This window comes from Chrysemys picta, chromosome 8 (assembly GCF_011386835.1).
Source record: "Chrysemys picta bellii isolate R12L10 chromosome 8, ASM1138683v2, whole genome shotgun sequence".
In the NCBI taxonomy this organism is placed as follows: domain Eukaryota; kingdom Metazoa; phylum Chordata; order Testudines; family Emydidae; genus Chrysemys; species Chrysemys picta.
The window spans coordinates 1,680,658-1,692,380 of NC_088798.1; the positions used below are offsets into that span (position 1 = coordinate 1,680,658).

Below are 11,723 nucleotides of genomic sequence, written 5' to 3' on the forward strand. Positions count from 1 at the left end.
GTGTGGAAGCAGGGGACGTGGCTGGGAATCCTGATGTTGTTCCAGGCTCACCCTGTCCCTGAGAGCTGCATGCGTTGGACTCAGGCCAGAAACAGCTTTTCTCTGCAGGCATTGTCCCTTTCCCCGTGGCCACGGGACATCTGCACAGCCCCTGACGGGGCCGGAGCCCGGGCCTGCCTTTGCAGCAGAGCCGCTGTTTGAGGAAGCCTGGATCAGGGTTCATCCACTCTGCCCTGGCAGCTGTAAAGTGAAGGATTAGCTTTAAATTAGCAGGTTGCTTTGCAAAGCTCTTGTCAGAGAGGGGGACTTGGCTGTCTGCAAGGCCTTCCCTGGACCCTGCTCCTGGTAGGTGTCTGTGTTCTGAGGGACCTCCCTTCTGCCAGAGCCCCCTGTCCTCCAACTCCAGCCAGCCAGCATGCAGCACCCTGCCCCCGGCTCTCGGGCTGGTTCGGCTGTACTCATTGTTCTGTCCCTGGGATGGGCTCTCAGGATCCTCACGCCTGGGCCTTGCTGTCAGAGAGACACACTCTGTCTATGGCGGGGAAATGCCCCGAGAAGAGGCACACCAGGCGTTAAACACCGGGGCCTGTCCCTGGGGACGGAGCTCCTCCAGCTGCGTGGCGGTGGTGGAGGCGGCTGCATAGGGAATCGGGCTCATTCCCAGGCTGGCTATCCGGACCGCGTTCGTGGCGCGGCGCGGTGTCTGCCTTGCTGCTGCCCAAGGCAGGACGTGTGTCGGCGAGGAAGGCCGTGTTCGCTGGTATTGGAAGGTGCTGTCGTGAAACGATTGTGGCAGCAGAGCTCAGGGCGGCTGCTGGCGGGAGGTGAACGTGGGGCGCACACGTGCACACTGGGCAGGAGAGTGACTCGCTTCTTGTCTCTTCCTTTCAGTCCTGGACGCACAACATCCAGCGAGAGAAGGAGTTCCTGCGGAAGCTGGTGAAAGCCCGAGTCATCACCGACCTCACCAGTGGAATCTGAGTTGTCCCAGACCCCGCGTCGGAGGGAGGCGAGAGACGCACGTTACAGCTAAGGGAGCAGGCAGTGGGAGAGCCACACAGGAATCCCAACTCAAAGGAAACACAAGAAATGCACAGGTGCTCTGGGAGAGCCTTCCCGGATCTCCAGTCTGCACCAGTGCTGCACCTGCTGCATCCCTCATGGGGCTGGCAGGGGAGAGCTGGGAGTGGGGCTGAGGGCGGTTATTGACCTCAGCTCTGCAGATAGAACTTTTGTGTCTAGAATTAGTGGGAAAGCCTGAGGAGAGACAGGAAGACAGGTCAGTGACCCAAAGCAGAGAGTGCCAAACAGGAGTGGTGCTGGCCGGGGCAGCACCGCCTGAATGTACCAAGTAGTATTTTTTAAAAGAAACTTTGTTGAATCATGCTAATAATATCGCAGTACAAAGCGAAGACTGGCTTGTGCCCACCTCCAGCAGAAGCCTGGCCTCCCCACACGCGGTCGGCAGCTCCTGGCCTTAGTCCTTGCCCTGGGAAAACAGCTCCGTCCGTGACTTTACTCCTGTTGGTGCTGCTGGAATGTAAAAGGACAATGGCCTTCCGCTGGTCTCCACACAGGGCTGCTGGTGGGAGCTGAGCATGGTGGTGTTTCTCTGCACCTCCCTGCATAGACGCTGCAGCTGCCATTTATCCAGCTGCATTTTCCACCGCTGTTTGCTCCACCCGGGCTCTGCCTTGACCCTGAGCTGGAGCCAGGAGCCAGCTTGTGTCCTGGAGGAGTGGCAGACAGGCCCCTGGCGCTGAGGGGCGTTCGGCCCTCGGTCTGAGCCGGCCGGGCCCCGCGCCGTGGGCAGGCGGATCTCTGTTCAGCGGTACCAGGGTTTCTCAACAGCATCAGACTTTATTTGTATGTGGGGAGAGGGATAATTTATTTTCTGAGTGAGGTCAGAGGTCATGTTGCAATCCAAGCTTCACAGTGTTCAGCAGCAGACAGCTACAGCCGTGTTCATTTTATGTTCCCCACCTGGTCTTGTTCCCTGCTAATGACTCCTTGACGATGGACCCCCCGGCGAGGGGCAGGGGAGTGACCTGACTGGAAACCTTCACTTCTCGTCCCCTTCCCGGGCATTTCGCTTTCTTCATTTCCTGGCTGCTCCCACGCGGCTGGGCCGCTGCTGCTCCATTGCTGTTGTCAGCGGGTACGAGCGTGTCCGTTACTTTGCCATGCAGTATTTGCACATTTGGGTTCTGTACCTTCTGCGGAGAAGTTGGCAATAGACTGAGCAAAGCAACCAGGCTGGGTGGGGAGAGAGCTGGCCTCAGTTATTCTGTGTCTGTGCAGAAGAGGGGGGCACTTGGGAGGGGATGTAACTAACCTTTCCCTCCTGTACTGTAATGTGAATACATCAGGCTGGGCTGTGCGGCAGCGTGTGCTCTGGATCTGAGCCCCAGGGCAGAAATGGACTGGCTACTGCTCCGGGATAACCTGGCCCCACTCTTCTCCTCCTGCCAGCTACACTTCTTGTGCTGGTTGATTTGGGTGCTGGGGAGGAGGCCATGCAGAGGTCACGAACCCGAGGCAGAGAAGGTGGATGGGTCACTGCACTTTGCCTTGGGGGTCCCTGTAATTCGTTTCCAGAGGGCTCAGGGTCTTGCTCTGGATTGCAGAGCGAGAACTTGGTTCCAGGAAGTGTAATTAACCCCAGGACAAGGGACACTTGGAGCAGACCAAAGCCTACAGCTCGTCTCCGGCTCCTCCAGCCTTCCCTGGGGCAGGGCTCATAAACGTGTGTCGGAGAAAAACTCTGCTTCCACACGTGGCAAAGAGGTTTACCAACGCAAGACACACTGCCTGGGTCAGAAGAAAGAACCAGAACTGGGCGAGTTGAGCTGTGAGAGTGGGCTGGTGCGGTAGGTGCTGTCGCCTGCAGGGGGTAGAGGCACAGGCCTGGTGAGACATGGCTTTGGGTGCTGGCATGGGCTGCCCTCGGCAGCGCTGCGCTTCTGTGCTCTGAGCGTGAGCTGCCTGCTCAGATCACTGCAGGGAGAATGAGCTGTCTCCCTGCAGCTCCCAGTCTTGGACAGCACCTCGGCTTTGTGTCCAGGGCTGCTCCCAGCGTGTCTTCTCTGAACAACTTGCAGAGGCCTGGCCCTGTTCCAGTCCCTCGGAGACAAGGCAGCTGGGGGCCCTTTCCTGCTCCTCTCTGGAGGGTGGGGTCTGTCTGAGCCTCCTTGCTTTCTCTTTTGCCTCTGGCTCTCTGTCCATCCCTCCCCGTGCTGCTCGGAGGAGTTTGCAGGACACTGAGCTTGTGCTGTGGTGGGAACTCGTTGGAATATTCTCCCGAGTTGTTTTTCCTGTTCCATTCAGCCCAGAGATTGTGTTTCAGTAAATGCCACACGCAGACGCTCACACTACATTTCCCAACCTTCCAAAGCAACCCTGGTACATGGGGGCAGAGTCCCCAGCCCAGCCCTCCTGCTCCCTCAGCCTGCCCTGCTCCGAGGGGCTCCGGGCACCTCCACGTGCATCCTCCCTCCTGCATGCGCTACAGCACAGTGGGAAGCGCTCGCCCTGAGAGCTTGGGAGCTTTGTCCACGTGCTCTCCAGGCCGGACCGTACTCACTTCCCTCCCTCTTGTCGTGTCAGCGCCGCGGTTTTGATGTTGTTGTTACCTTTGCGGTAGGGCAGGACCCAACCAGCCGGGGAGTGCAGGTGCAGAGAGCTGGCTCAGGGCCTGCAGCGGGCACTGTAGCCCAGCCAGCCGCAGGAGATGCTTTCCTCACACCTGTGCCAGGCAGGGTGGCGATGGATCCAAGGAGAGGGGCTGCTGGCCCTGCCTATCCGATCACATCAGTATTACACAACAGGCATGCGTGCTGGCCCTTCCCTCCCCCTGCGATTGTCTGACTTCCTGTATAGCACATCCCCAGACCAATTCCTGCTGCAACCAGGGCAGCTCGTAGCAAAACTTCCCCTCTAGATGTGCAAGTTGCCAGGCCAGGGATGTCAGGAAGGGAAGTGACTTCCTTCGGCTCACCCTGTTCTTCAGCTGGGTCTCCTGCCTAGCGCCCTGCTCTTGGTGCTGCTTAGAGTGGTGATCAGTCCCCCGAGGCCTCTCCTGCCCTGGACGGAGCGTAAATACGCTGCCCCCTGATCCTTCCAGTGGCAGAGCAAACCAGCCGCAGCCCCGTGTGTGTGTGAGGAAGGGACCCCGGGGGCAGTTGCCCCTCAGCGAGGTTCTAGGTGGGTTTTGTGAGCGATGATCGTGCACGCCCTTCCTGCCACCTCCGGAGCCCTTGATCCTTGACAGGTGCAGAGACTGGCAGCCTGTAGCCCTGCTCCCGCCCAGGGGCTGCTGATCACGACCCAGGCTCTGGTATGGTAGGTGCTGGAATAGCCGGACAATCCCTGCCCCGATCTCAGCGTAAGCCAAGAGACAACAGCTGCATACGGACAGACGAGGGAGCACGAGGAAACGGGGGACATGGGTCCGCATGAGCGGCCTTGGGCTCAGCACACCAGCAGCCTCCCCATGGCCATTGACAAGTTGCTGGTAGACGTCACGGCAAAGGAGAGTTTTAAGGGGGACTTTGCCCATGCTTTTCGCCACAGGAGTGAGTGTCATGCCAGGGCTATCACCATACAGGCCTGTGCCCGCTGCCCCTCCGGCAGTCAGGACTAAGGGGTTTCTTCTCCTTTCCTCTACCCGCTGCTATGCTGCCAGCTTGCTGGTTCCCATGTGTCTGAGTCCAAGGTCTCACCATGGCCTGGAGCTGGCTGTACGCGGTACCGGTGCGGTGCCATGCTCGGGAGGGCCAGCGGCATGGAGCTGGCTGCACGCGGTACCGGTGCGGTGCGATGCCGGGAGGGCCAGCGGCATGGAGCTGGCTGCACGCGGTACCGGTGCGGTGCGATGCTCGGGAGGGCCAGCGGCATGGAGCTGGCTGTACGCGGTACCGGTGCGGTGCGATGCTCGGGAGGGCCAGCGGCATGGAGCTGGCTGTACGCGGTACCGGTGCCGTGCGATGCTCGGGAGGGCCAGAGGCATGGAGCTGGCTGAACGTGGTACCGGTGCCGTGCGATGCTCAGGAGGGCCAGAGGCATGGAGCTGGCTGTACGTGGTACCGGTGCCGTGCGATGCTCGGGAGGGCCAGCGGCATGGAGCTGGCTGTAGGTGGTACCGGTGCGGTGCGATGCTCGGGAGGGCCAGCGGCATGGAGCTGGCTGTACGCGGTACCGGTGCGGTGCCATGCTCGGGAGGGCCAGCGGCATGGAGCTGGCTGTAGGTGGTACCGGTGCGGTGCGATGCTCGGGAGGGCCAGCGGCATGGAGCTGGCTGAACGTGGTACCGGTGCCGTGCGATGCTCGGGAGGGCCAGCGGCATGGAGCTGGCTGTAGGTGGTACCGGTGCAGTGCGATGCTCGGGAGGGCCAGCGGCATGGAGCTGGCTGAACGTGGTACCGGTGCCGTGCGATGCTCGGGAGGGCCAGCGGCATGGAGCTGGCTGTACGCGGTACCGGTGCAGTGCGATGCTCGGGAGGGCCAGCGGCATGGAGCTGGCTGTACGCGGTACCGGTGCAGTGCGATGCTCGGGAGGGCCAGCGGCATGGAGCTGGCTGTACGCGGTACCGGTGCAGTGCCATGCTCGGGAGGGCCAGCGGCATGGAGCTGGCTGTACGTGGTACCGGTGCAGTGCGATGCTCGGGAGGGCCAGCGGCATGGAGCTGGCTGTACGCGGTACCGGTGCAGTGCGATGCCGGGAGGGCCAGCGGCATGGAGCTGGGTGCTACATGAAGCATTTCGGGTTAGATTGGCTCTGTGATCACCTATGGCCGGGCGACCCCCTCCTGGCCCAGCTCACCCAGGACTAGCTGTAGGGGCTTTGGAAATGGAACTTGTTCGGGTTTTGTCATTTTTAGGTGGCATTACAAAGCCTCACCGGAGCTTTTATCCCTCTGAATCAGCAGACAGAGCAAACTCCCTCCTTTGGCTTCACAGGAGCGTCTCGTCCCCGCAGGGACATGGGGCAGTCCCTGACCGTGAGCTCGCTCCTCTCCCGGGACCTAAGGAACCACAGCTACTGACTCCGCGCCCTCTCCGTCTGCCACACTGCAGCTCTCTGTAGGGCCTCTGGCAGGAGCCCCATTGGCTGAGGAGCTAGAGATCCCGGTGCCGGGGTGACTTTGGTAGGCTGCAGTGCTGGTGTAACCCACACACCGCCTGGGTGTGGTGTTCTGTCCCGTCAGTGGCACCGAGACCACTTAGAGAGAGATTAATGCGTCTGCTCTACAGCCTTAGCTAACAGCCAGGTGGCTTTGAGCTCATGCAGTCGAGGCTCATGCACTAAGCTCCCAAGGTCCCAGGTTCGATCCCGCCCGCCAACGACCGGGGTCCGTGGGCGTTACACTAGGTCAGAGGAAACATCTGTAGCACACGTGCAATGGACTGAAAGGGAGAGAGCAGCTCAGCCCGGGGTGGGGTGGGGATGGGCGGTTCCTGTCCCCGTCACCATCTCCCGCATGTGGTAGCCCCAGAGGGCTGTCGGGCAGGAGGCCCCAGGATCTCTGTGCTAACCAGAAGGCAGTGCCTGGCTGGTGAATGGAGTGGGTCTAGCCAGCACACCCCCCAGAGGCTGCTGGAGTTCGTTCTCACCCCCGAGGCGTAGCCTGCTGTTTGGTTTGGTTCATGAAGCATAAGCCTGGCTGGCCTGGCCCTTTTTCCACCCACATCCGCAACCGTTGCACAGTGCCTGGCACATTGGAGCTGGCGGGGCTGGAGTCGCTGAGCCTGGGGGTCACCGCAGGGCCCATAGGGCAAAGGTGGGTCTCGCTTTTCCATTGGAGAAGAGAGAATCCCGGGGAGTTCTCGACCGCCTAAATATGGAACTGGGAGGCCTGAGGTCTCTGACAGGAGTCGATATCACAGAGCCAATCTGATGGCAAGGAATTTCTCTAGCGGCGCTGAGACTCCTGCAGGCCATGCTGTGCTGGCTGACGGAGCTGGAGTGTCTGGGAGCTATGACGTGAGGAGACGCGAGGGACACTTCCCCCACCCGGTCCCTAGGAGCAGACTTGGACAGTAGCTTGCGGTACAGCCATCCCCCACAAACAGCACCACAGACTGTCAGACTAGAGCATCTCTGTAATGGCTTGTCGGGCGTTTGCCACTGACCGGCTGGGTGCGGCACAGGGGCAGGGTGAGAATACCCTCAAACCAGAGGCTGCATGTGGCAGGAATGGAGGAGGTGGGAGCCCATCAACGGCAGAGGTGCCTGAGAAGTGGTTTTGTAGGAGGGGAAAGAGGTGAGAGCTGGATTCTATGGCCAGGAGCACGCTCTGCCTGGGCTGTCCAGAACAGCTCCTCCTGCTGGCATTCGGCTCCCTGTGCGGGGTGCTCCCAGCGGTTTGGAGCAGGCACAAGGCTCCCTCCCTCTGACAGACAAAAGGGCTCCCATGATCCTCAGTATTGCCAATAAGGTGGATCCACCAGTGGAGGGGGACCCCATGGCATAGGGCTTCTACCTGTCCTTTGGGCAGTCCTGTTTGGTTGGAGGTCGGAATCTGTCCAGGGTCGCCTTGTCTTGGTGCCTCAGAGACAACTCGGGAGCCTCTGAACCATTGCAAGAGAAGGCCAGATCCCTGATCACCGGTGGGACTGACAGTACCGATGGCTGTGCTTCAGGGCTGGTGCGTGGGGGAATGACTGTCTCCTCGTGATATACTCCTCCCCCGGTTAACAATGTCCTGGGATATAGATGGGCCAGACAGGAGTAGTGAATGTGTACAGGGGAGAGCAAAGATTTCTTCTGAGGAAATGTATGTTTCCGACTGTCTTAGAGTACGAGGAAGGTGGTGGCTGCTTAGATGAGACGAGAAGGATTTACAGACTTCCCATACCTCAGTGACTGACTTCTCACAGGTAGCTCCTACAAGGAGGTCCATGGGTCAGTCTGTGTTCTGCTCAGCCTTTTACCTACCCTAGGTATCTGCGTCAGTCACGACAAATCCATGTTGACACCCATGAGGTGCATAGACTTTGTAGGGGTGACGTTCGACTTGACTACAGCAGGAGCATATCTACCTCTCGAAAGGTTTCAGGCCACGAGCACCGTCATACACCAGGTCACTCTCAGACCCAGGACATCAGTCAGAACTTGCCTTTCCCTCCTTGGCCACATGGCTTCCTGCATACACACGACACTGTTCTACAGGCTACATCTAGGATGCCTACAAGCCTGGCTTCTCTCCGTGTACTCACCAAAAAGATCACCATAAACAACAAGGTGACGATTCCGCCCAAGGTATTAGGCTCTCTTGTCTGGTGGACAAAACTGGAGAAGGTTCAAGTAGGGATCCCTTTCCTCAAACCAACACCTCAGGCAACCATCTCAGCTGACACCTTCCTCTTGGGTTGGGGTGTGCACACGGGCAATCATATGGGACAGGGTATCTGGACCTCCTGAGAGTCCAGAATGCACGTCAACTTACTAGAATTCATGGCTGTCCATTGGGCCTGCAATGCTTTCCTCCCACTCATCCAATCCAAACATGTTCAGATACTGTTGTCATGTTGTCCGACATTATTTTATATAAAGCAAGGGGGAACACAACCTCTCTCTTTGAGCATAGAGGCAGTCACCTTCTGGAATTGGTGCATCAAACATCACATAACCCTACCAGCAGCATAGTTATTGGGGGTGCAAAATTCCCTAGCAGACTGCCTGAGCAGACACTTTTCTGTGAATCACAGATGAGAAATTCATGATTCAGTTCTCAATGATGTCTTCACTCAATGGAGAATGCCGGCCTGGGATCTTTCTACCTCACAGGTGAACAAGAAGTCCTCAATACTTCTCCACAGCAGCCCTGGGCAAAGACTCTTTGGGAGATGTCCTCTTGATGTCGTGGAAGGGTCACCCGGGGTATGCTTTCCCTCCACTTCCTTTGATACCACAGGTTTTACAGAAGAGCAAAGAAGACAGAGCTCTAGTCATCCTCATCGCACCCAACTGACCGAGACAGCCAGTTCTGGTTCAGGGATTTGTTGAAGCTCTCAGTACAGCCGTCCATGAACATCCCCACATTGCCAGACCTTCTAATGCAACACAGGAGCAAGGTCACACACTCCAGCTCACGGCCACTGCAGCTCAGAGCCTGGTATTTGGATGGGCATCAGACATTCATGTTCCAAGAGAGTGCGATCCACCCTGAACCAAAGTAGAAAAGATTTTAAGGGAAGCTGTTACTGAGCTAACGGAAGCGTTTCTCCACTTGGGCTTATCAACGCAATTTGTCTTCAAACTCTGCTGGAATCTCCAACATCTTAAAGCATGTGCTTACCCTTAACTCTTTGGTCTTGCATTCAGTTCCCTGCAGGTGCATTTAGCAGCAATCTCCATCCTGCAGTGGATAACCATGTGATCTTCACTCACCTTTCACAACTAGGTTTTTGAAGGAGATTCTCAAATCCTTTCCACTAGTGGTGAAGTTTGCACCTCAGTGGAACCTCAGTTTTGTTCTATCGTCTCTCTCGAAGACTCCCTCTGAGCTGCTGGCCATGTGCTCTGTGCTCTCTGTCTGCCAAGGTGGGCTTTCTGATAGCTATAGCGTCAGTGACCTGGGAGCACTTACAGCGGGTCCACCACCTACTCCCTTCTATAAAGAAAAGGTCTTGCTACACCCCCACCCCAGATTCATATCCAGGGTAGTTTCATGAGAGCCAGGTCATCATACTTTTTCCTAAACTACATGCCTTGGAATAGGAGCGATCTCTGCAGCCTCTGGACTTCCAGAGGGCTTGGCTTTTTATCTGCGAAGAACAAAGGTTGTTAGAAAGGCACCTAAACTATTTGTTTCCATAGCAAAGTGATCAAGAGGTCAACCTATATCAGTGCAGAGACATCTGACATGGATCTTGGGTTATATTGGATCTTGGGTTATATTGGATCTTGGGTTATATTGCCTTTTGTTATCTATTAGCTGGCATCCCCCCGGAAGGGATAAAAGGGCAAGCTATTTCAGCTTCGCCCTGAGAGACATACTCATATTAGAGCTATGTAGGGCAGTGACTTGGAGCTCTTTGCCTGCCTTCATGAGACATTACACCTTGGAACCCTCATCAGCTATGGATACAGCTGTGGGGAACTGTGCAGTCGGCTATCACTTCTGCATCCTTGCACCCACCATCTGTTTGACTTCTGCTTGTTAATCTTCTACGCGTGGAATACGATAGGGAGCATCGCTCAAAGAAGAGGAGGTTACTTACCTGCAACTGGAGGTTCTTCAAGACGTGTGGTCCCTGTCTGTATTCCACCCCCTGCCCTTCGTCCCCTCTGCTGCGTAGTCATGACACTGCAGCGAGAATGGGAAACTGGAGGTGCCAGCCTACATGCCCTTTATACCCTTGGTTGAGAGCAGAGCAGAGCTACAACACATGTGCCGGGCAACGGACACTGCTTGCAAGAAATTCCAGGGTCAGGCGCGTGGTGTGCATGCATATCCCAGGCGTGGAATACAGAGAGGGGCCTCCAGGTACAGACAAGTAACCTTCATGGATTTGCTGAGCTCTCATCTGTGCCCAGAGTAGATGTGATGGGCGGGAGGCACAGTTTGCCCTGTCCTATCTCTGCATTTCCCTTCTCTTTGCTGCTCTTCCTCTATGTCTCCTTGAGACTCCCATCTCCTGTCAGGGACCCCCCCACACACACTGTTGTGACCTTCCCACCTCAATGCAGGTGCTGGGAGGGGAAGGGAAGTGCAGAGACGGGACATGGCACCAAAGGGGGTTGGGTAACGGTCTGTTAATTGGCATTTACCCAACTGTGATGGGAGCTCTTCTTAACTGACATGCTGGCCAGGTGCTCAGGGAAGCCACCGAGAAAGGGATCAGGCCAATGAATGATTTAGTTGGGGATTGGTCCTGCTTTGAGCAGGGGGTGGGACTAGATGACCTCCTGAGGTCCCTTCCACCCCTGAGATTCTATGATTCTATGAATGCTTCACAAGGCCTGTGAACAAGAGCAGAACCAGCCAGAACCCAGTATTCACTATGCACAGTCTGCATGAAAGCCAGCGGTACAATCAAAGCACTACAGAGACACTTCTTTTGGTATGAATGAGCAGCAGGCCCTTACCCTGACCCTTCGATTGTCCCACGCTGCGGTTGCTCACGCCAAAGGCTTGGTGGCTCTTCGTATTTTACCCAGGTGAAGTATTCGAGCTTGTGGAGTTTTTAAAATAGTTTTAGTTTCTATTTTTTGAATTTCCCCTGTAGGCACAGAGGCCTTGCAGGGAGGGCAGATCTTTTGTGGGCTTCTCCATGGCTTGTGTCACATCAATTCAGTCATATCCCAGAAGCAATAAAACTATCAAACTAGCCTCGGTTGGTCTCTTTATTCTGCTCCTTGGTCTCCCTCCCGCCCTCTCCTCGAGGAAGTGTTGGGAGGAGGACTTGCCTGCAGTTTGCCTGTATCTCTCCATAGGTGTTGCCCCTGCATGTTCATTAACCCGTAAAGTCCTGCATGAAAAGGTAACTATAGGACACCTGCTACAAGAGTGCAGCTCACTCCCGCACCTGCTATCCCCCATTCAGTCCCTGCCTGTCACTGGCATTGCATGGAGGGACCATGGGCGTTCCCCTGCAGCACCAGCACACTTGGAACAGGAAGGAAATACAAACTCTCCTGCTCCCTGGTGCTGCGTGGGGAAGATGGGCAGGATTTTAATTGCAGCCAGCAGCAAGGGTTTCACCTAGGGTTGGAGGAG

General features: G+C 56.8%; 1 protein-coding gene across 12 annotated transcripts in view; it reads left to right on the plus strand.

Annotated features, from left to right (window-relative positions):
- Positions 1 to 11,335, plus strand: part of ST3GAL3 (ST3 beta-galactoside alpha-2,3-sialyltransferase 3) — a 367,793-nt gene extending 356,458 nt beyond the window's left edge. For all 12 annotated transcript variants that reach the window (XM_065555304.1, XM_065555307.1, XM_005307127.5 and 9 more), the window contains one exon: positions 892 to 11,335. In XM_065555304.1, coding sequence (XP_065411376.1) covers positions 892 to 981 — 90 coding nt within the window. In that variant the 3' untranslated portion in view covers positions 982 to 11,335. The remainder of the gene's footprint in view (positions 1 to 891) is intronic.
- Positions 11,336 to 11,723: the final 388 nt, after the last annotated feature.